Source organism: Siphateles boraxobius, unplaced genomic scaffold, assembly GCF_051911475.1.
Source record: "Siphateles boraxobius isolate OS27281-9 unplaced genomic scaffold, OSU_SipBor_1 80, whole genome shotgun sequence".
NCBI lineage: Eukaryota > Metazoa > Chordata > Actinopteri > Cypriniformes > Leuciscidae > Siphateles > Siphateles boraxobius.
Window position 1 is genome coordinate 652501 of NW_027509209.1, and position 24821 is coordinate 677321.

The 24821-nt window shown below is 36.7% G+C and overlaps 2 protein-coding genes across 2 annotated transcripts in view; one reads left to right on the forward strand and one right to left on the reverse strand.

The window, feature by feature from the left end:
- pomcb (proopiomelanocortin b) overlaps positions 1 to 72 on the forward strand; it is a 1476-nt gene extending 1404 nt beyond the window's left edge. Inside the window, 1 exon segment of the mRNA XM_077221259.1 lies at positions 1 to 72. This exon segment is cut by the window's left edge and continues 136 nt beyond it. Coding sequence (XP_077077374.1) covers positions 1 to 35 — 35 coding nt within the window. The 3' untranslated portion in view covers positions 36 to 72.
- A 1739-nt stretch (positions 73 to 1811) lies between these two features.
- On the reverse strand, positions 1812 to 24672 carry efr3bb (EFR3 homolog Bb (S. cerevisiae)). The gene is made up of 21 exons (XM_077221312.1): positions 24547 to 24672; positions 24278 to 24428; positions 20819 to 20940; positions 20228 to 20377; positions 14931 to 15065; positions 14525 to 14603; positions 13843 to 13978; positions 11656 to 11814; positions 11452 to 11563; positions 11084 to 11135; positions 10808 to 10980; positions 7168 to 7243; positions 6889 to 7050; positions 6278 to 6409; positions 6092 to 6159; positions 5679 to 5806; positions 4791 to 4882; positions 4271 to 4319; positions 4012 to 4118; positions 3852 to 3901; positions 1812 to 3752 (listed from the first exon to the last, which is right to left on the reverse strand). Exons 1-21 carry the CDS (start codon positions 24651 to 24653, stop codon positions 3647 to 3649), a joined length of 2346 nt encoding a protein of 781 aa, XP_077077427.1. The 5' UTR covers positions 24654 to 24672; the 3' UTR covers positions 1812 to 3646.
- Positions 24673 to 24821: the final 149 nt, after the last annotated feature.

Below are 24821 nucleotides of genomic sequence, written 5' to 3' on the forward strand. Positions count from 1 at the left end.
TCAAAACATTTAAATGTGTCCTTAACATACCTTGATTACATAAATAAAAAAGCTTCCTCTGAACCAAAATTAAAGGGCATCAAACGTTACTGTCCTGTGAAAAAATAAATAAAGAGAAACAAGACTGGGGAAATCACTTATTTAAGTCAGGGTATTTCACATGAATATTAAAGCTCATTACTTGACATTTAGTTTATTTTGACAGCACTGTGAGTCAGTTTTACTGTAATATACTGTACATGAACTACATTAAAATGAATGTGCAAAGTTCCCAGCTGTGTATTTATGCTTTTTATTGGTTAATATCCTGGAGTAAAAACTACAAATTTGTTGATTGGTCCGAATAGATCATTATGGAAAACAGGTTAGGCTATATAATGGCTTTTTCAGGCCACAGAGTCACATTCATACACACGTCAGAACGCCAACAGCAAGAAGAAAAATCCTGAAATATAAAAGTAAGAAATCTCGATTTGAGCTCAAACACTTCCAGAAACAAATGATATGATTACGTTTGCTGAACGATGAAGGTCACTGGCAAACTCCAAAGGTTCAGCACCGCTAAAATAACAGTTTGACGAAAATATAACAGTCATTTTAAGACAACTCCCAGTTCAAAGCTTTTTGAGTTTTGGGGGGAAACATTTCCAATGAGCACACCGCATTTTATCGAAAATGTTTTATTGTCTATTTGCAGTTTAACCACAAACATTTCATAGGGAAACCTTTAATTCATTAGAAAAAGAAACATACATTGTGACTGATATATGACTCCAGTTACACCAGAAATGAGACATAAACTGCAGAGGTATTATAACAAATGACTAACTTTGACACGTCACAGCCCAAAAATGAACATCCTCACAGACATTAAATTCATTGCTGAAGAAATGTGAGATGTATTTACAGAACTACTGAGCGTTTACAGTGATATAATTGGGGCAAGAGCTACAATTCAGATTCATTTCAAGGGAATACTCTAATAGCAAATGCATAATAACCCTAAGGACGGCAGCAGTAAAGTAGCCCAGTACTTCTGGGTAAAGACACTACAGGAATCATAGCATTTACTTTCTAGATATCTCTGGTTATTTTTGTCGGATCATTAAAATATCTACTACTCTGTGTAATATAAACGAATTTAAGGCAAACATTATTTAATCTGTTTTGATACTTGGCCTCATGTTATATGCTCTTAAAAACATAAAAAGTAACACTTAAAACATATACTGTATAAATAACAGCATGCAGAGAGAATCCTCCAGAAAAAGCACTCAGTTAATGGCACAATAAAAATCCACAGACATACAAAAAAAAAAGTCCTTTCACATAATGGGACTAAAATATGTAGACAACACATAAAAGAGGGAAATATACCACAGCTACAGGTATAATGCTTTTCATCAAATGCTAAAAATATAGAATTTATTATACAGCCTCTAAAATACCTGATTCTTATTGGCCAACAGGAGAAATTTCGTATAATGACAGCTAAACTGCGAATCTAACCATGGCATGTTTATTGTTTTTGACAGGTAAAGAGCAAGAAAATAATTAAAAGAAAATGCGTGGAAAAACAATGAACTGGTAAGAAACACAAAGAGCTGGATGAGAGAGAACTTATTATAGAGGAAGACTATAGATGGAAAATACAACTTGGATTACAGATTAAATGTAATATATAAATGAAAATAGTAATATTGTTGCATTGCATGTCTTGTTGCTAGTCTGACTGTTTTCTATGTTGTAATGGACTTTTTATACTCAAAATTAATATTATATTAAAATTAAATTAATTTCATATCCATATATTTATTTATTTATTTATTTGGTAATTAGCAGTATGTAATAAGCAGGACAATGTACAGTCAGACATCACAATAGCAAAATAAACCATGGCTGTATATTATATTATCCTTTAAATATTCTATGTAGAGACGTAAAATAACGCTCATCTCTCTGCATGATCTGGGATATTTGTAGAGCTTTATGCGAATCAAATGACACAAAACTTGACCAGGAGTGTGATTTATGGCAATGCTGCCGTTCCTGATAGACTGTTTCTCTTCATTTGCCTCTGAACCCTTGAGCTAGTAGTCAATCACAAAAACAAATCTACGAATGTTGCATTCTTTTTTAAAATGAAGGTGTCATACTGACTAGATTATGAGGAATTACACTCTCATTCAAACGATGACCTAACCAGGACTAAACTAGAGCATTCTAAAACTAATAAACAGCTATTTACATATATACATAGATCTTATACGCAACTTTATATACACAGTAAAAATTATGCTTATGTTAACAAAATAAAATTAATTTAAAAAATTCTCCGATGCCACAAGACTGTGTGGAAGCACTCAAAAATAAGCACAACATAGCAGGTTACAGATGCTAAATGAGTATGTGTACTGGGTAGATAAATAGAAAAAGTGTCAATTAAACAGTTCCTTGAGCACCAGAGAGCTCCTTAACGCCACCTAGTGACTAAAGTGTTTAACACGCAAGACCTCCAGTGTACGAACTCCAGATATCTACAGATAAACATTAGCTACCAATGTTTAAAGAAAACAATACAAAGTTGATTCAGTAAAGGTTCAAACTACTAGAAAACAAAAATTAGCACCAACAAGTAAAAATCATTTTAGAGATATTTTGTGCAATAAATTACCTTCACTTATACTAATTGCATTTAAACTCTTTGTAGAAAGGTTTGTAGGTGTTTTTGGGTTTGTCACAATTTATCAGAGCTTTCAATACAGGGAAGTTTCCCCCCCTTTTTTCTATGAAACTCTACTTTAAAAAGCATCTGAACAAAATGTGGTCACCATTTATTCTACAGTAAAAAAAAAAACGTGTGTATATATATTGATCATAAAGAAAATGAATCCTATTTAATGGCCATTTGAATTTTTTTGCATCATGACATTATTTTATGAAAATTAAAAATATATTTACCTTCAAAAGTCTCAATATTGTAATGTGTTTTTCAAAATTCTCATTAGTCTCAATGGTGATTTTACTAGTTTTATTAAAATAAGGAATTACTGTAATGCAATGATTTGTAATTGAAATCAGCACTGCAATACGCATAGTCAAAGACAGTATATTCCTACAATAAATCTATACATAATGTTCAATAAAACTTTTTTTTTTCAAATTACAATAATGACAATTTTGGGTAAATGTGCTTAATTGTCATGAAAATAATGACACAATGCAAAATAAATCTTAAAGGGCCTAACATAGGTTTTAAAATGTTATTTATTCAAAATATAATTTACTTATTTATTTACTATATATATTTAGGGGTGAAACCCAGACATGTTCTTAATAGGTTTTGCGCCCCAGTTGAGTTGGAATTTTGCTTCAATTCTTGCCCAAATAAATATCTATGTGAGCTGATTTTACTATAGAGGAGCAGAATAGCTAAGAATATGTGGGAAATATTTTTTACATAGGGAAAACCCAAATGTTAAAAATTCTTCCAATAGTTACGGTGTAAACTCTACAGTAACAGCGTAGGTCGGGGAATGGGATGACCTCTTAGCTCTCCTGCATTATAACATCGTGAATAGTTAAAGCCTCCAGCTCTCTGCACCTCGGGCTGCGACTGAAGTCCTGAATCCTGAGTTGAGCTGCACTAGTAAACGCACAAGTCCGGGAACTTCATCTCATAAACAGGGACTGAGCGACTCTGGGTTTGGCCGTAAATTGATGTGATGGTTCCAGATGGACTGGGAGGAGGCCTGCAAGCAAGAAAGAGCCAAAAAGATAAGACGATTTATCACCGCAAACATCTTTACCAGAGACGGCTGATGTTTGAAATGAGCCATGCTGCAACCTACCTGATCGTGATCTCAAAGATTTGATTAAGTTTGCTCTGCAGCATTGAAGCCTGGGAGAAAACAGAAGAACAAGTATTAGCCCTAAATTACAATATTGAGCTGATCAGTGTGAGAGAAGACAACAGTGGAATACATTTTCATAAAATTATAGTTAACTCACTCTGGCACCACAGTGGGCAGCTATTTCCTCAAAGGGGGCCTTCTGGAACTTCTCAACAACCTGTCTCCTGCGTTCCTTCTCCTGTTCCTCCACGCCTACACTGTCCACTGAGAACACACACACATACACACTTTAGCACTGCTCAGCTAATAGAGAAGTTAACAAAGCAATAATCATACAATCAATTACATCATGCATGTTCTGAAAATATCTGCAGTGACAATTTAGACAAAGTTCAATTCTCATTAAATCAACCCACCAATGGCGTTTTTCAGTGTTTCAAAAGTGATTTCTTCAGCTGGTGTTCTCTGTAGGAAAATAAAACATACATTAGAGCAATGCTGTCCCCAGAAGTCAGCTATATCTGACTATCTATGAACAAGGTAAATTTTATATATTTATAATTTATAAATCTATATTTTAAAACTATATTAAATATATAAACTATATAAAATGCATATATATATATATATATATATATATATATATATATATATATATATATTCATATTTGAAAAGTATTAAATGATATATATATATTATATTGTTAATCTAAAAATGCTAAATATTTTTAGGTTAGGATTAGTCTAATAATGTTCACAATATGTAAAACAATTTTGTTAAATTGTTAAAGTCTTGTTAAATTTAACTAGGTAAACCTGTGTTGGCTTGATTTGCTAGGGTTAGGCCAAATTTCTGAAAATGTCCTCATTAAAAAAATGTAACAAGTAAGAAAAGTTTCATGAGTGTGCCTGTAAGGGTTGCATGGTTTCACTTACGTCCTCTTTCTCTGGACTGTTTCTGGACTCTACCTCCACCTGGAGAGATATTGTTTCTCCAACACTCTTTCTCTTTGACAGCCGATCTTCATCTAAAAAGAAGAGGGAGGAATTAATGAACTGTTTACTCAGCCAATATCTGTCAGTCAGATAATAATAAGCAGAAATAACTTTAGGCTAACACTAATCGGACTAAAGCTAATCAGTTCATTTGCAATGCAAATGCCTTGATTGCATTGGCTATAGCCCGAGTAGCCGCTTATCAACAATAAGAATGACATTGTTTTCTTAAAAACAATATGAACGGCACACACAGTGCATTTAGAGTGAGCCATGTGACGTGTTTCGAAGAATTAAAGAATATTCAGCAGGAAACAATGAAGAGCAGGTTATCCATTGGGATCAGATTGGTGAACAATGATAATTTGTACACAATAAGACATTTATAAAGAAAAATTGGTCCCACTTTATATTAAGCTTTAAGTACTATGTACTTACTTTGAAATTAATAATTTGATACAATGGACTTATTGTGTACATACATGTTTTTACATTGTACTTATATTTTGAAAATACCAGCTTGTAATTACAGCTGTAATTAATTTATGTAATTACATTTGTAATTACATAGTTGACCCTTACCTTACACCTTAAACCAACCCATACCACCATACCTGACCCTAACCTTACCAGTATCACACCTCAATAGCAGCAAAAGTGTTTTACAATACAACCTGAACACAATAAGTACATTGCACTTATTTTTCGATGAAAGTACATAGTACTTAAAGCCACTTAATATAAAGTGGGACCGAAAAATTAATCTATTAAAAAAATACGGTCAATTTTGAAATGATATGATGTGGCACAAAATGCTCCTTTATGCACCTGTAAACTGTGGGACATAAGGTGTAGCTAGTCGTTCAGTGTTGTAGCCACTTCCTCCAAGAACCTCAGTGATCTTGGCCTGTTGGAACAACACCTCTCCTTCCAGCTTCTCCAGCGTCTTAGGAATCCTGGGAAATCAGGAAATTTTGATCAAATAAATAAATTTAAATATGCATAAGATTGTTACAATTTAAAATGACTTCCTATTTAAATATATATATATATATATAAAAATACTAGTCTTCAGTCACATGATCCTTCAGAATTCATTCTAATATGCTGATTTGTTGCTCAAGAAACATTTATTTTGATCAAGGTTGAAAACAATTATTCTGCTTAATATTCTAGTGGAAACCGCAATCCTCGCTGAATAATATAGAACATAATATAAAACATTAACCAGTTTGTCTTACGTTGGGTTTTCAATGAAGACATCCTCAGGTAACAGGTAAGGAATTTCTTTTTGTCTCATTCCAATCACCTGCAAAAAGGTTAATACATTTTATGAATCTAAAACTGTTATGCAATGGATCTGATAAAAAGAAGCTGTTAGTGACCACAGATCAGGCGGTGGTGCTCAGCATCTGTGTGGCACGGACCTCATGAACGTGTTGGCAGAACGCTGGAACGGTGGTCAGCTGACTGATGAGATTGAGGTAAGCGGAGGACAGGGCATGAACAGCACAGCGGTTATACACCGGTAACGGCTCCTCGCTGCTCAGTGCCACGTCCTGATGGGAAGCAACACAGGAAGATAAGAAGAAAAACTGAAACCAAAGTCTTTATGAAACCCTTGTTAAACCACGTAGGTCATGATGAAACAAAAAACTACATTTTGAACATTCAAAAACACATAAAAAGACTGATGTTGAATTTCTAATTTAAAAACATTTTGAGTTTCAAAATTAATTATGTGCCATCAGCACAAGAAAGGAACTAATATTGAATTTCCATGACTTTACAAAAGATTTTAAAAAAGAGAGAGAGAGAGAGATTACGGCAGCCAGAAGAGAGAGATATCAAATATTTGGTGACCCTGAGGTACTGTATGTGTGCAGCTGTTCAAATCAGACTAAAATACTTTCTAAGATTTGAGACTGTAAATTTTGAATGCTTGCATCTTCTAGATGTGCATTTTGTCACTGTTTAGGAGCAAACATATTTATAGTAAAAGTCACGAAACTTTAGGACTTTATGAGTGTAAACACACCTGTAGAGCGAGCGCCACGCGGATAAGGTCCACCACCACCTCTTCGTTGGCCAGCTCCATGCTGATGAGGGCCAGGAGAGAGTAGAGCTTCTCAAAGTGAGGCTGCACACTGCTCTGTTCCTTACTGCACAGGTAAATGTGTCTGTACAGATGCTGCGCATGCTACAAACAGAGATATCCACACAACATCAGCCCTCCAGACATGCATGCAGTCTCTGACTTCAGATCAGAATGATAATGACAACGGCGAGATGAGTGATGGATAGAGGAATGCTGTACCTTCTTCATGAAGAGGTTGTCTTGACGTGAGCATTTGTCCACTTTGAGCTTAAGCACAGAGATATCAGAGATGATACTGTATGGGGACAAAGTGACACATGAAATCACAGGAAAAAACTAGTAAAGCCTGCATGAAAAGCCAGGAAATTTTTCAAATTTGAAACTGAATATTCAATGGACATTGAAAAGTGCAAGTAATTATTGTTATAAATTGTTTAATGGTAACATACAATTTATTTTATTTAAAATGATTACAAAAATGTAAAATTGTATTACAATTATATGCACTGATGAACTGTGCACAATAGGACATTTATTATTAAAGTAAATAGGGTCAATTTAGATGTCATGCTCTCTTAAAGTGTCATCAGATGAAGCGGACCAGTAGAGTCCCCTAGTTCTTCAGCATATATTACCATTCAAAAGGATGGGGTCAAAGTAAGATTCTTTTAAATAAATTACTTTTATTCAGCAAGGATGCATTAAAGTGATCAAAAGTAGGGCTGGGACGGTTACCGCATTAACGCAATACCGCGGTCACGTGACTCCAACCGCGGGTCTGAGCTAGTCACCGTCATCACCGCAAAAAAAACAAAAAAAACATTGGTCTGCTCATGTGCACGTTGTGTCTGATGACATGGATTCATTGATTCTAATGACATTGTGTCTTGCATGGATTTAAGGTTTTCTAAACAAAACTTATCAAAAGATGGAGCAAATCCGATCTTTCGCGAGTTGGGGAGCCATGACAACATTCCATTTGTATTAGAGATGCGCGGATGGGCTATTATTATTTCATCCGCATCACAAAACTCATCTGTCCGCACCAACGTTTTTTGATCAATTTTCGAAACCGCATCCGCGGCGCTAAGGTCTATGAGCGTTGCGAGGCGCTGCTGCCGCGAGGCTAGAAAGCTCTTGGCTGTTCTAGAAAGGAGACTGATCCAATGCAGCAAAGATATTTAAAGGCTAAAGTCCCTAGTTTCGCCTATTGGCTGTGTTGTATCCCCAGAATATCAGCAGTAAACTCATTCTCTGATCGGCGCACAGGATTAAAAAAAAAAAAAAAATAGCCTATAACGTTAACGCACATCGGCAAACCTGAACTTACCTGACTAGGCTACTGTAGCCTAAAATGTTATCATTTCGTTTTGAATTTTGTTTAAAAGTAGACATTAAGCTTTCTATGTATTTCTCACGTCTGTGAGGCAAGTTCATTTATGAGACGATTTCCAGTTCACGTGCAAGAGATCGCACCGGCGCCTCCACGTCCTCCTGATTATATGTCTGCTATACTGTACACAGGAACGTAATGACTGTAAATACTATACAACCTATACAAATAAACCAACAGACTCTTCAAGTTTTCAAGAATTCTACGAAACCGTAGCATGGCGGCCTGTACAAGCCAGCTAGAATCTTTCCATCTCAACCACAGCCAGTTGTTGCTCCGTTCTGCTGCTTCAGATAAGTTCTTTACTGTGCGACGCAACTCTTGGCCACTGAATCCGACGTCTCTGAGGAACCGGGTTGTAGAGTGTGCCACAAAACCTCGACAACCCACTTCCACTGGATAAACCTGGACTCTCCATCCTCGCTGTTCTGCTTCAGTGGCCAGATGAGCATACCGCAGTTTCTTCCTCTCATATGCCTCATCTACCGCATCCTCCCATGGCACTGTTAACTCTATCAGTTGAACAATGCGTGCTGATCCAGACCACAAAACAATATCTGGTCGGAGGTTAGTGGTGGCAATCTCAGGTGGAAAAATAAGCCGTTGATCAAGATCAGCCAGCATCTTCCAGTCCCTAGCAGCTTCCAGTTGTCCTGGGCAAGAATTGGTGTTAGCACCTTTTCTTGGTGGTTGCTCGCCTGGGCGGAGGAATATTGTCTTCTGTGTGTAATTTCTTGCTAGAACAGGCGGCAACTTATTGGTCATACTACGCTTGCATTTCAATGCTAAAGCCAAACATCGCAATACTTGGTCATGCCGCCAAGTAAACCGACCTTGGCTAAGAGCCACCTTACATCCTGTCAAAATGTGCCTTAATGTGGCAGGTGATGAACACAAAGGACAAGAGGGATCCTCTCCTACCCAGAGGTTTAGGTTCTGCGGTGATGGGAGAACATCATATGTTGACCTAATAAGGAAACTGATCCTACTCTCTTCCATTGACCAAAGGTCTTGCCAGCTCATTTTGCGTTGTTCCTCACTCTCCCATCTCATCCACTCTCCCTGCTTGGCCTGGGAAATGGCCTTTATACATCTCATCCTCTCCTCCTGCTTTCACACCTCGTTGACTACCAGCTTCCTCCTTTGAGCTGGGCCTCCCTTGTGCCATTTAGGAGGAGCTAAACTGAGCCCAAAACCCCCTCTTCCATGCTGTACCTGTCCCACGATATCCCCAATTTGAAGGTCAGCCTTAGCCTCTACTACAGATTTCTTTGCTGACCACTTTCTACCAGTTTTTACCACAGGTGCTGCCTCCCTTACACATTTGTCGCGTGACTCTGCTAAAGTCATTTCCAGTCTGACCTTGGCACACTTCAGAGACTGGCAGCTGCAATACTCCTTTACTATAAAGTCCCACTCTGCTGAGGCAGCGTGGAACTCCCAACCATTTCCTGATGTATGAACTTATTAACGCTTCCAGCTTTTCCACTGTTGTCAAAGAAACCTCGTACACAGTCAGTGGCCACAGCAACCTTGGCAGTAGACCAAACTGAAAGCACCAGAGTTTTAGTTTGCCAGGTAGAGCACAGCTGTTTATGCTCTTCAACTCTTCCACTGCTTGTCGTCTAACTTCTCCCAGTCGAACTGTGTCCTTTAGATCCCTATCGTAACATCTCCCTAGACTCTTCACTGGCTTCTCAGAAACTGTTGGTATTGCCTCACCATTAATGAAGAATGTTTTATCTACTACCTTTCCTTTAACTATCGAGATGCTCCTTGATTTAGAGGGCTTAAATTGCATTCGTGCCCATTCAATATTATCTTTTAACTTCCCCAATAACCTATTAGTGCAGGCTACCGTTGTAGTCATGGTTGTCATGTCATCCATGTATGCTCTGATTGGTGGTAGTCGCATCCCAGAAGCCAAGCGCTCTCCTCCTACTACCCATTTTGATGCCCTAATGATTACTTCCATTGCCATGGTAAAAGCCAGTGGAGAAATGGTGCATCCTGCCATTATCCCAACCTCTAAGCATTGCCATGTAGTGCTGAATTCTGGAGTTGAAAAACTAAATTGCAAATCTCCAAAATAGGCTTTCACTAACTTTGTTATCGACATCGGTACCCTGAAAAAATCAAATGATGCCCAAAGAAGCTCATGTGGCACTGAACCATTTGCATTAGCCAAATCCAGGAATGTTCATTGGAGCTCCTTCCTCTCCTTTTTAGCTGATTGAATTCGTTGCCAGATAACACTGATGTGTTCTAAGCATCCTGAGAATCCTGTGTGTCAATGAAGCCATTCTTTAACAATATTACTGTTTTGCTGCATTTTGGTCAAATAAATGCAGCCTTGGTGAGCATAAGACACTACTTTTAAAAACATAAAAAAATGTACAACTTTTGAACAGTAGGGTATACACCATGATCAGAACACCTAGACCTGAATCCGGTAAATACACTAACCTGATGGTGGAGAACTTGGGGAGGTTATCATGGCGATCGATGAGGCTGACCAGGATTTCCAGCACCAGAAGCCGAATTTCTGCATCCTCTAGCAGAGCAAACGACAGCAACGGGTCCAGAAAGGAGTTGGGCAGAGCTGTCAGCATGTTCGTCGTCTGAAAACCACATGTGACCTGGACAGTGAAGAAAAAAAAGAGAGAAACATTACCTTTGCAGCATGAAATATTTGCTATGATGTAATTCTCTTTCGTGAGGCATCAAGCCGGTAGGCTTTACCTGTCTCAAGGACTTCAACAGCATGACTTGGATCATTCGGTTTCCTTCAGCCCTGCAGTACAGACACAAGAAATCATGTTCAGCTCAGAAAAGGTACAAAGTGAAGACATTCAAGCTTTAAAATAAAACAGTAATTCTGTTTGAATTGGTTCTTTTTTTAGAAAATTCAGACAATCTGATATGCAAAGACTTTCGCCAAACAACAATTACCACAAACTTAAATGCAATGGTATGAAAATAAAGAAAACATATGTCTATTAAATTTAATGTCTCATAAATGCTTTTATCTACCACAATAATGTTTAATAATATTCATTTGTGGGATTTTCTTAGAAAAAGAAACAGTATGCAGTGGCTGCAGTGCTCACCCTGAGCCTGTAGAGGGCAGTGTGAAATGCATGCCTGGAATAGGGATCTTTCCCATGATGAACAGCATCACTTCCGAGCGCTGATACGTGGGTAACGTGTTTGCAAATGAGCCTTATTTCAAAAGACACAGACCATAGTAATGAAAAATAAAGAAACTTAAAGAAGACCGTGAAATATCTGACTAAATATGCTCACAAACACACCGATAGTCCTGATGACGGCTTCCTGTAGCTGTCTCTCCTCGTGCTCCTTGATGATATTGGTGCCAATGTTATTGCAGTCGTAGGATCCTGTGAGTTCATAGTCCACACTGAGCCTCAGATGCCGGAGCAGCGTGTTGAACACCTCGAGCACTGTGGGGCCTAAAATATGCAACAAACACACACACACACAACATTAATATATGTAGACACTTTTTTAACATTAGCCATCTGCAGCTAAGCAGAGTAGACTAAATCAGTGCAACTAGAGATATTAGTGTTTTGAACAAATAGTTGTTTTTCACCCACTCTTTTTAATAATCAACACAATATGCATATGCAAAGGGTTAGGGTTAGGGTTAGCGATTATAAGTTTCTGGGCAGTAAGAACAGTTTTCAAAAAACTAAAAAACTAAATATCTGATCTATATATATCTATATATATATATATAATTTTTTTTTATATATATATAAATAACCTCTGAGTGATAAAGTAAATAAAAAAAATAAAAATGTAACCAGGTGATTTAAATCTCCAAAATGTCCAAAGGACCTGATTTACATAAATGATTGTGATGAAATGAACCAGTGTTAGTGGCGCCGCCCCTTGGGTCAGCAGCAGTGCGGTCAGAAGAAGTGTGACAGGGCTTTCTCACGGGACATTAGGTGTGAGCACTGTCTTGACGTCAGCGAGGAGAGTCTGGCTATAAAATGTAGATTATTGGCTGAAATCTAGATTGGGTCAGATGCAATGTCACACTTCTCTTCTCCCAGAGGAGCAACTTCACGTCTGGGGGAGAGTGACCCAGATCCTGAGCAGAGGCATGAAATATGTGATATATGTTATAGCTTGTGCACAATGGTTAAAGTGGGATCTGGTAGGTGGGGGAACCCTCAAATTTTGTGTAGGTGCAACAGGGAAAAATGACTCACCGTGGGACAACATATTGAGTATTGTGGTATAGCAATACTTTTTGGGACAAGAGTGTCACTGTGGCACCACATATCACAATACTTATTTACTTGATATTTTAATGGTTTTATTTTGATCTATCAACACTGAGATGATGAAGATATTATATTAAAATTGCTGAACACTTGGCCAAAAATTGAGCCCTAGCATTGTAGCCGCACCAGCCCACATTAGCACAGCCCCACCACAGACACAGCCATGTGCATTTAAATGTGAGGTAGTTAGGGCGGTTGGGGGGCATATGCTCCCCTGAGAAAATTTTGATTTCTCTGACCTACATATGTGCAATTTAAGACTTTTGAAGGCCAAAAAAATGGATAATAAATAGCTTTAAAACAGTGTGCATTAGATTATTTGTCAATACCTGCTCTCTCATCTTAATCTTTCTTTTTCTCTCAGTCTCCTTATCCTGCCGTATTTCTTCCCCTCCTAAAGCTGAACTTTGACTTTTCATTTCTTTTCATTTTCGTCTGTCAGTGAAGAAAGTAAACATAGGCTCAACTGATGATTTTAATTAATCATTTTCTTAGATAAGTTAATTTACTCAAGGCTGACAGATCAGCATTGCCAATAGGAACCTTCTACAAGCTTTGGAATTTGAAAAGTAATTTAAAATAATACAAATTATAGACTAGTTTAACGCAGTTGGTGGAATTGGCAGACGTTCCCTCAGGCATGCGTTGTGGAAACGCGTCAAAAAGCATTCTCAGGTGTAAATATGCAGCATTAATGCACGGACCGGTGACTTTGAACGAATATTTAATGTCGATAATGGTTACATAATATTAAAACTAATCCTGCTATTGATATCTTTGTGAGACTGCCGACCCTATAGAACAGTGGCAAGGGAAAACAATGTCCGGTGAAATATCGAACATTAAACTAACTTTATCGCGCTCAACCACCGTGAGTGTGTTTCACACATTTATAATCACTCGTGTTCAGCGGGGAGGAAGGGAGGTTGTCGGCCAGTCGGTCCATCTCGGGACCAGCGAGATTCGTTGAGATTAATGAATCTATATATTTAATAATTTATCTGAGGTGCCGGAACGCAGTTCCTGACCGTTCCGGCCCACTTTAAGCCCTGCTTGTGCATAAATATTCAGAAGACACCACTCTGTTCCTGTGCAATGAGCTTTATACCGGCTACACTACTTAATGTTTAGTATAATAATGACCGTGATTCATTTTAACCGGCATTGTAAATCCACACCCACCAACAGAGCCACTGGAAGCGATGGCAGCCGCCTCCAGAAGGACCTCCACTATCCCAGCACGCACTGTGGCTGAGCTCTTACTGTTGGCATCTAAATGGCCCAAGAGCTGCTGGATGACCAGATGAGAATGCTGAGACTGGAGGGATGGAAAGAAAGAGAGACAAAGAAGAGAGATTTAAATGACCAGGTAAAAAATCTTTAATAAAAACGTAATGAAATGTATAAATGTAAATATGACTTAATAAGAATAATCTTTGCATCACTAATAATCATAACTAAACAGAACTGGATAACATATTAATATAAAGTGAAACTATTCACATTGAGTGTGTGATGCCAATTTTTGGTATTCTTGGTGATTAAAAGTTTTGAATATCTTAAGCGAATTATTCAGCACCCCTAAGTATAAAATAAATTAAGATATATTATTATTATTATAAATATATATGTATATATATATATATATATATATATATATATATATATATATATATATATATATATATATATATATATATATGTGTGTGTGTGGATGTGTGTGTGTGTATGTGAGTGAGTACAAATAATATAATATGTATAATATAATATAATATAATATGATATGATAGATCTGCTGTACATAAATTATAAAAGGTTTCTTATTAAAGTTTAGATTCTTTTTTCGATTAAGGACGGAACTCACCTGAATGGAGTACATGATGATCTTAAAGCAGCGCACTGCAAATGTTTTGCCTTCCCACAGAGAGTGATTATCAAGATGCCTGCGGTGAGAGAACCGAGAGAGCTTGAGCTAAAGAAATGAAGCCAGAAGCGACTGCAAAATGAGATTCACATCACTCGAAGTGAGATTAATTATGAACTCATAAATAATCCAGAACTGAGATGAGTTTTAAATATTCTTGAGTTACTCTTCATCAATATGCCAACATTAAGAGACTGGAATTATAAAGCAAATCTACTAAATCTTAACTGGGAAGTAATGTATGAATTCAGCTATACCTTAAACACTAAACAAATACCAGCACAAATGTCAACAATGATATTTCATAACTTAATCTGGCAGGCGTGATGTGTGGCAGATCTCTTACATAAGCACCGGGGTGACAGCGTTCTTGATGTTGCCATAGGCGGCCCGGCCCAGCAGTTCCCGAAAGCAGCGCTCCGTCAGCTCGGCTGGGCTCTCCTTCTCCTTCTCGCTGGCCTGCAGCGGAGAGGGCGAGCGGCTGCACACAACAGAGCGACACTTTTCGTTTTCAGCTCTTCTCAACTGAGAATTGAAAACGAGATTGGGTTTCGGAGAAGAAGCTGAATAAAAAACTACTGACATATCAAATCACCAAATGAGTGTTTAAAAGTGAAAAGACCAGCAGGCCTAAAGCGGAAATGAACTCATTTTCAGCAGTGCATTTCTAATATTAGTCAATGATTCTTGCATTAAAAACCTCATAATTTAGACATTTTCTCTGACTGTTAAAATTAAACGGTCTGTTTTTGATACTGTAATGTTTAAGACTAACGTAAAATTACCTCTATTATTATTGGCTAATCTCCACTTAGCCATATTCATGATACACAAGTTTTATTCATACATAATTTGCTGCTGAAGTAAATTCTGAAGGAATTCCTAAGTAAGTTCTAAAGTAAAATATTAAATATGTTGCAATTTCTGTAAAGCTGCTTTGAGACAATGTGTATTGTGAAAAGCGCTATACAAATAAATTTGAATTGAATTGAATTAATTGGCTTTGTTTTATACAAGAAAAAATAGATTAAGAAAATGTTTTTGTGTAATTTATAAGCATGAAAATACAATATTGTGTGTATATATATATATATATATATATATATATATATATATATATATATATATATATATATATATATATATATATATATGAAATTAGAACTATATAAATTTAACATTTTCTAAAAACATCTACTATTGAAATTTCTTAATAAAACCATTGAATATGAACATAAAAAGCAGGACAGTCCATTAAAATATGCTACAGCAGCTACAGTCACGAGTTATACTAAGTCATCATATATATTTTTCTTCCCAAGTAAATTTATCTTAAGTATGTTCTGACGTTGTTGTTATACTATAGAGATTAAGAAAATGCCCTGAAAGTCTGACAATATGTCATAAATAAAGGATTCTGTCCTGTGAGAGCTTCACTGTCTGTGTCAGAAACAGAGCGTTGGGTCTCACAGGGTTCGTCTCATCATTAATTAATCACACTGTTCCTCTGGCCTCACACACGTCTGCTGCTCTGCTCACGGTCCCGGGGTTATATAACCGCATGACGACTGTCCAAATCTGCAGAAACTCTCCTCACTTCTGCTACATGCCTCTCGCCACACATCCAGGAGGATGCTGGACTGTTTAGTTGACCAGAAACAAACACACTGTGTTTACGTCCACCGCTGTGTCTGCTGTTCTGCCGATTTGAAATGTGCACATCTGACAGGATGAGTTAATTATCAGCTGCCCTTTACATCAAACGGCAATTAGCACATAGCAAACAGCAAGAAGGGGTAATTAAAGTCTCTTCCTGCGGTATCATTATGGCTGCATAGGGCGCGCATCAACACAGACTGGTCTTTGATGTTTATAATGGCAACGATTTAGTTTGACGTCTCACACACACCACTCACATGTGGTGCGGTGTAGCTGTAGGTCAATTATGGTTTCAAACGCCACAACTTTACATATCAATACAAAATTTAAATGACGTACAGGTGTGAAAATAATTTTAAAAAGACTGTGAAACCCCTAATTCAAGTTTTATTAATGCTGTTCTTTTGAACTTCCTGCTGAGAAAAGAATCTTAAAAAGTATTATATTGTCCACAAAAATATCTGCAGCACATCGGTTTGCAACAATGATGAGAATAAATATTTCTTGAGTACAAAATCATCATATTTCAGGCTGGATCATGTGACAGGATGGAGTAATTATGCTGAAAATGAAGCTTTACCATCACAGGAATAAATTACAATATATTTATATATATTTAAGACATTTATTTAAGACATTAAACAATCTCAATGTTCCGAACTTTTGAATTATAGTATATGTATTTCTACATGGTTATACAAAATATAAATAACTGTTGAATTATCAGCAAAAAAAAAACTATATTGTGATATATATGCTGCTACTGAGATTCTTTATGAAAGTACTAATACTATGAGTGGTCATACCAGCCATCCCTACTCATATAGTCACATACATCTTATTTATTTATTTTTTATTGCCATATTAGCATAAAAATTATGTTCAATTCTTCAATTATGTTCAATTATATTAAAAAATTAAATACAATATAATTAAAGGGGTGGTAAAATGGCATTTTCACAAGATGTAAAATATATCTCTGATGTCCTCAGAGTGTGTGTGTGTGTGTGTGTGTGTGTGTGTGTGTGTGTGTGTGTGTGTGTGTGTGTGTGTGTGTGTGTGTGTGTGTGTGTGTGTGTGTGTGAAGTTTTAGCACAAAATACCCAACATGACGTCTCTGCAACAGGACGTCTCTGAATGGTTAGTTGATGAATTTATGTTGCTGATGTGGAGTTAACTATCTTCAATCAGCATATTCTGTCATGATAATCTATAAATCACTCGTATAGGAACTGTTGTGAGATGCACACAGAGTGACTTTCTATTGCATGTGAAAAGAAGGACACTTCTTATCCCTGGCTCACACTTCAGGAGTTTTAGGCCGATTTATGCCCGAGAATCGGAGAAAATATCTTGTCGAGGACCTCGATCGGTTCCGATGTTCGGCGCAGATTATCTGGTAATGTGAGGCGTTCACAGATCGAATCTTGCACCTCCCGATCTGCTCTCACACAAATCGGGCTCGCCCCGATCATATTAAACATGTTTGATATTTATCGGGATGAGCAAGATTGTGATTGCGTCAGTACTGTCACAATAGCCAATAAGAAACAAGTAGGGCTGTCGTGGTGAAGGGATTCATTGAGGTAATTGTGAGTGACTCATCAGCGTGATATGCGCATAGACTGTAAAAAAAAGGATATGCGGTATTATCTTTATTTATTTATTTATTGCTAAATAAAAAAGTGTTACACTGTTGTCAGCAGGCACGAAGACTAGTACATGATCAGTAATGAAACCGAAACAAAAGAAAGTGGAGTAAACATAATATACAGTGTCAAAATAAGGGTCCACATAATATAACAGAACATAAACCTGACACAAGCTTGTTAGATCATTGTTATATAACGATCCTGTAATCTCACCAAACGAGAGGCTTTCTGCTGATATTTCACCAGTATCGTCATTGCTCGTCTCTGCGTGTTATAGACAGACTGTCACTCAGTCCAGTTACACAGTTAGGCCACTAGGTGGCGGCAAGAGACTGCCTTTGAGTGAGTCATACATTTCCGTTGAATTAACAAAGAAATTCGGATTCATTCTAATATATATGTAATGAAACAAGCTGTTAATTATTTTAATATTTTAACTTTGAGCTCCACTTTATAAGGCTCAACTGCCCATTCCGGCGCATGGGCAAGGCAAGGCAACGCTGAAGCTACATTTACATTTATTCATTTATCTGACGCTTTTATCCAAAGCGACTTACAATTGCTATATACGTCACATATGATTCGAACCCGGGTCTCTCACACCAAAGGCATGTGTCTTATCCACTGCGCCATCACCACCCCCCTCATAGAGGAGGAAGATTTAGCTTTCCTTGCTCACGGCAACCTTTTCACGAATATGACTTGATCTGAAGGACAGATATTTAGTTATACATCCACTTTTCCGCTTCCGATCTGTTGCGTGAGATCACGTGATCATGGTGGAATCATATCTGGCACGATAATCTTATTAACATTTTGTAGTGTGTGATGCGCCACGATTTTCAAATCTTGTAGTGTGAGCATGTTTAAGATTTGAGGGAAGAAAATCTGCAAAGATTCTCCTTAAGTGTGTGGTGCAACCAGATTTCAAAATCGGTTTTAAAACTCCTGTAGTGTGAGCCAGGCATTATACAACAACTTTTCATCTTCTCAACATGGACTGCGTGTCCGGGGGGCGGGGCTTATGTACATTTTAGGGTACATAAGCAACATTACACACTAGCTGAAGTTAGAAAAGTGAAATAATAATAATAACTTTATTTTGTATAGCGCTTTTAAAAGTCAATTCTCAGAGCGCTTAACATAGACAATAGATAAAATAAGCATGACATACAAACTATTACAGTGCATGCATACAAACAATGTTATAAATCTAAAAAAAAAAACAATTTAAAATCAATAAACAAAACATAAGTTAAGCAAAACCGTCAAATATATTACATGGAGAACCCCAACAATCACGTTACCGGAACAACTAAAAGACCAGCATCGGCTGAGCGAAGATTACGTGTCGGAACGTAGGGTACTAAAAGATCAGAAAGATGTTGCAGAGCAATATCATACTTTACCACCCCTTTAAACTGGATAATAATTTTTTTTATAAAATATCTACGAATATTTGAGTTGAAATTTAAAGCAGAGCAGTCCATTTTAATATGATTACCGGTAATAGTCAAAGGAAACTATAGATTCACACAATCACTGACATAACTGTGACCTCAGTCCTAGCTTGTTCCAAGCTTCTTCTCGTTTTTTGTAGTTTCTCTCCACCCAACCACCGGCTCAGAGTCGAGTCAGCAGGGACAATCGTTTCCCATAGGATAATATGTCAAACTTAACAGGAGTTCCTTTTAGATGTGTTTTAGGCACTGACTGTAGACAGCAAGAACACTACACAGAACAGCAGTTTGCATGAAATGGTCCTAGAAATGGATGGGGCTTAATGGCTGAACCTATCTGGATAATAGGTGATTACTGGATCAGACGTCTGAAAGACACTTTCATGCAGATTTGTATTGAACCCAGTGTGTGTCATATTTGTGGTTTGCTCAGTTTGTTTTGCAGGATGGGGTTTGAGTGAGTGACGTCATGATGACTGAGGAGTGACGCCTGTGCTGGAGCTGACCCGGGCGATATGAGCAGTTCCCTTCAGTTGGGATGGCGCTCCCCGCTTCATGCCGTTTTTGTTCCCTTTTCAGTTGTTTGTTTTGGTTAGTTTTGTCTTTTCCTATTTTATTCCTCTTACTTTAATAAATGTCAGTCCTTTTTGATCATTGTCTAATGTGTTGTCTCCTTCGTTGTCACGGCTTGCGATCCGGCCGTAACAGATTATATTGCTGGATTTCCAATTGTATGATATGTAATTAGTAAATTTAAATGATGTGGCTCAATGGAGGATTGAGCTTTGAGAGCTGCCAAGTGTCTCTTGAGGAAGAAAAGTTTATATCCCATAGAAGTTAATTATAAACTAGTTGAAGGCCAACACTCTCACCTCTCTGTGCCGTCACCAGACTGCAGATTGAAGAGCAGCGAGGGCACGATCTTGTCCATGTGCTGAGGATCCCAGATGTTCGCCTGCAACTCATCGTTTACGGTCTTCCTCACTACTCCCTGCAGACCTTTAATGCCAGCCATTCGGATTCTGAGATGAGGAAGTACTCAGTTAGTTTGGAAAAACGTGTGTATCCACCTTTTCTTTTCAATGTGGAAATAAGCAGTTTTCAGTGAATGTGCAAGACTTCATTAGCTCTGCTATAGGTAAATAACTATAAAAATAACAAAGTGCAGTATTGAAAATATTTGTGCAACAAAACAGTGTGTTTATGAGTATGATAATAAATTCAACTAATATGATAAATACCAATTTGCAATATAAAGCAGCATAACAGACTGTTTTTGCATAGGTAAAAAAATTAACTGGAAACACATGACACTGGAAGCCTTCACATTCAAATTATAAATGGTAATGCTCTTATGTTAAAAATAAGGAGTATAGTGTGTACAGTATATAGTTATATTCTATTAAATGTTCTATGTATCTATCTAGATTATCAGTCAGACGTGTACATGTATGTTCTCTCACTTGGTGCGGATGTCAGGGTCCTCGAAGCTGGAATGGCACATCTCGCTAAACCGCGACACGAAGAAATCATAACTGCGATGATATGAGGGAGTGTCCTCCTCTATGTTAGCAAACTTCACAAACTGGAAAACAAGAGCAATTCAATAAAAATAAATAAATAAATTACATAACCAGGAAAACCAAAGTCAAATCAGGTTTAAAACCCATTTCCTTGAAAAAAACTGCAAATGCTGCTCTAACCAGGACCAGCTCGTGGGTGATTATAAGACAGAATTAACAAAGATTAAATGTTAATGTAATATTTTGTTCTACATTAGCCCCGGTCAACCTCATCATTATTACTGAACAATAAAAGCTTTTCTGACACCCACAACCAAGAATAATAAATATCCATATAGAGGAACACACTTCACCTGCATGGAAGTAAATTAATTAAATGAATAACAATATTTCACTATTTTAAGGTTAGGACAGGGTCATTAGTTTATGCTCATTCAAATACTTAGATGTTGTTAAATGTTAATGTTTTAAACCATGTACCATATATTATATTCACATATAATTTCACATATTTGCATTTATATTCATATTTGAATGAGCATTAACAACAAATCTGTAACATACTAAGTCTTAGTGTTTCAGATTAAAAAAAAGGAACCCAATCTATTATCATTTGACAGGTTTGGGTTATTTTTAGATTTAGCTTTTTTTAGTCAAGATCCCTGAGGCCATGAATAAAACAAAAATAAAATGCCTTATTATAGAAATGGTAGAGAACTGATGGATGAGACCCTGTCACTTAGATGATTTAATGACTCATTTTTACCTAGCGCCTGCATACTAAATCTGTTATTAATGAATGTATCTATCTAGATTATCAGTCAGACGTGTACATGTATGCATAAACTCTAGACCTACATTTCCTTCTTATTATTATGTGATGCGGCCTTTGCAGAACCTGAATGACCCTTCAGAGAATAATAATAATAATAATAATAATAATTCGTTACATTTATATAGCGCTTTTTCTGGGACCTCAAAGCGCTTTACATAGGAGGGGGAATCTCCTCAACCGAACAGATGTGTGTGCAGTTCTGACTAGTGCATCTCTATCCTAAAGCATTTCCTGGTAAATAAGGTCAATGTGATACAGAATCAAATAGAATGGGTTAGTCACATTGAGTTAAAGCACTGCATTTTATGTTGTATGTGGGTGCATGTTCAAAGCCATAGATTACTCATTTTGATCTATAATTGAGTCTGATTTTATTTACATTTCTTTATTGCATTTCAGGCTTGTGCACAATTCAGAATTGAATTGAGAATGACTCCTAAATTCCAATTCAATTCTTGAATTTGAATTGAGTTTAAATTGATGTCAAAAACAGGATCTAGAATTACAATTCGAATTTGAATTAAAGGAAGCAGAATTGCAATTCAAAACAAATTCTAAGAAATTCATATAGATATTTTAAGTGAAGTGTTTAACAATGAAGCTTTACAGTATATGTCAGATATGATTGCATTACATATTCTATAAATGATATTAGTTTGAACTACTTGTACAGATTACATTAACAGGAAATATTTTCCCCCATAATGAATGTTAAAAGCTCTAGTCACAGAACAAATAATTAAGTTTGATTTATTGTAATTGTAATTTTGTGGAACATGATAGAACATGATAGAACATGACTCCCAGAATTAGTTTAGTAAAGGGTTAGAAGAAAAAAAAAACGAATTTAGGTGGACATTTGTTTATATATATATATATATATATTAGAACAAAATGTATGAAGGGTTGAGGAGTGAGTTAACTGTAATGAAATTATGTTATTGAATTACAAAATGAATGTAATTGTATTTAATTGTATTACTGAGGTAAAATGTGTATTTTAATTAGTTACTAATCAAATTAAAAGTAAATTAATTTACATTGATAAAGTAATCCAAATAAAATAATCCAAACCACATTTATAATGGGTAACTTATAACAGTAAGCAATTATATTTCCAAAGTAACCTTCCTAACGCTGAATGTGTGTGAGATTCAACATATTCTCTCTGTTGTGTGAGTAGTGTGACGCCCGTCACGCATTGTGTTTCACCGCACAGCATTTTCACCGCTCGTCCCCCACGGCGCATATTGAGAAAATGTCCCGCATTTTTATCAGTCTGTTTGTTTTTAATTATCATATTAAGAAAATGTGCATGCGTTGTTTTGCCTTTTTAAGAAAGCATTTTATTTATTATTTTTGCGCCGTAGTTTTTCACCTGTATTTAACAGCGCTTCGTCAGAAGTACAAATACAACAGCCGTTTTTAAAATCATATCCAATGGTTGAAAAGAAAGGAGTAAACACGGACACTAGTGGGTTGTCAATCAAAAGGTTGAGCGGTGATTCGTTCATGTGTTCCCTGTCAGAAAACAAATGGATAATTCGGTAAATTAAAATTTTAATTTAACAGAATATATCAATTTATTGCCTGCTGGAGTTGTTTTAATTCACATCCTTTCTAAAAATATGAAAGTGTTTGGTGTAATATATTCTTATAAGGCTGTCAATAAACTAATTTCATGTTGTTTTATATTTTATTTGTTCATTGTTTATTTTGTTGGATTTTATTTGGACTTAGAACTGTTTCAGAAACAGTGATCTTCATGATGCGGATGCCTTGCTCAGTGATGCTGAATTTAAATGCCAAGTAAAATAAAGATGTTATGTTACATTGTGATGTAATTGTGTTGTCTGAAAGGGACTAAATAACAAAGTATTTTTATCAGCTGAAATGCAGAATACGAATGTTTTTATTAAGTTAAATGGACATTATATAACAGTTTCAGGTTATGTTTTAGTGTTGGTAACATGTCCCACATCGTCCCACATTTGGTTTGTTTGATGGTGGTCACCCTGTGTGCGACTGTAGAATTTCTTTGAATTGCCATGAATTTAATTCCACTTCCTGTCATTCCAATTCAAATTCCAATTCAACTTCCTGTGGGGCGGAGTCAATTCAATTCAAATTCCAATTCATGAATTGAATGGAGGCCAATTCTGAAATTCTGAATTTTGCACAAGCCTGTTTTGCATTTAGATGAATGCACTGCAGTGTGTGTGTATGTGTGTTTGTTTGTCGCTCATCTGCAATGTTTATCAGCAAACATACGTATAAATATTTTATATAGTACATTTTACATAGTACAAATTTTATATAGCATGTACATGGTGTCCTAAATACAGAAAATTAAAAGGGACACATTACACACATTTACAGAATGTTACAAACCGTGTTAATTTAGATTTTAGGAATTTTCTTTACTATCCCAGTCATTTGTGATTACTGGATGAGGATTTTGTAAAACACATTTTATGGAAATTGCACTCATGAAGAGTAAGTGACTGGAGTTCAGTGCTGTACCCTTTGTGTCAGTGAACTACCATACAACAGTGTGTACGTACTGAATTTGTTCCCAGGATTTGCAGGTTGGGCTTGTCAGCCTCCAGGAGTTTTCGCACCATCTTCAGGAAACTCTCCACAAACAGGTTGATACTCTGACAGTGGCAGGCCATTAGCAACTGGTCGAGGGCTTCCATCGCAATACACACGTACCTGACGAGACAAAACACACACACACTAAATACAGGCAGGAGGAACAGGAGAAAGTAAAAGAGTTGTATTACAAAATACAAGATGGGATGTCTCAGATCAGGCTTATAAATGTCAGTACCCATAACGGTGTCTAGCTACATCCCGGGACAGTCTCTCAGACAGGTACGCCCCGATCCGATCCAACTTCTCTGGAGCTGATAGGGCGTAAAAAGTCAGCTTCTCCATGTTAGCCTTTACCAACCCATCCTACAGACAGACACACACACACACACACACACACACACACACGCACAAAGCATAAGTATATACCTGGAATAAGGTGAAAATTAAATATCCAGTTTTCAACCTTTGATGATCAGAGTACATAGAAAAACCTTTGAGAAACTAAAATAA

What these genes read in the sequence shown, in the direction of transcription:
- efr3bb (XM_077221312.1), bottom strand. Translation starts at nt 24,653, where the DNA reads ATGGAGAAGCTGACTTTTTACGCCCTATCAGCTCCAGAGAAGTTGGAT. An exon ending in GTAGCTAGACACCGTTATGG is followed by an intron (nt 24,429 to 24,546) that starts GTACTGACATTT and finishes TTGTCTCGTCAG; the next exon opens with GTACGTGTGTATTGCGATGG. An exon ending in CGCTTCCAGTGGCTCTGTTG is followed by an intron (nt 11,815 to 13,842) that starts GTGGGTGTGGAT and finishes TGCATATTTTAG; the next exon opens with GCCCCACAGTGCTCGAGGTG.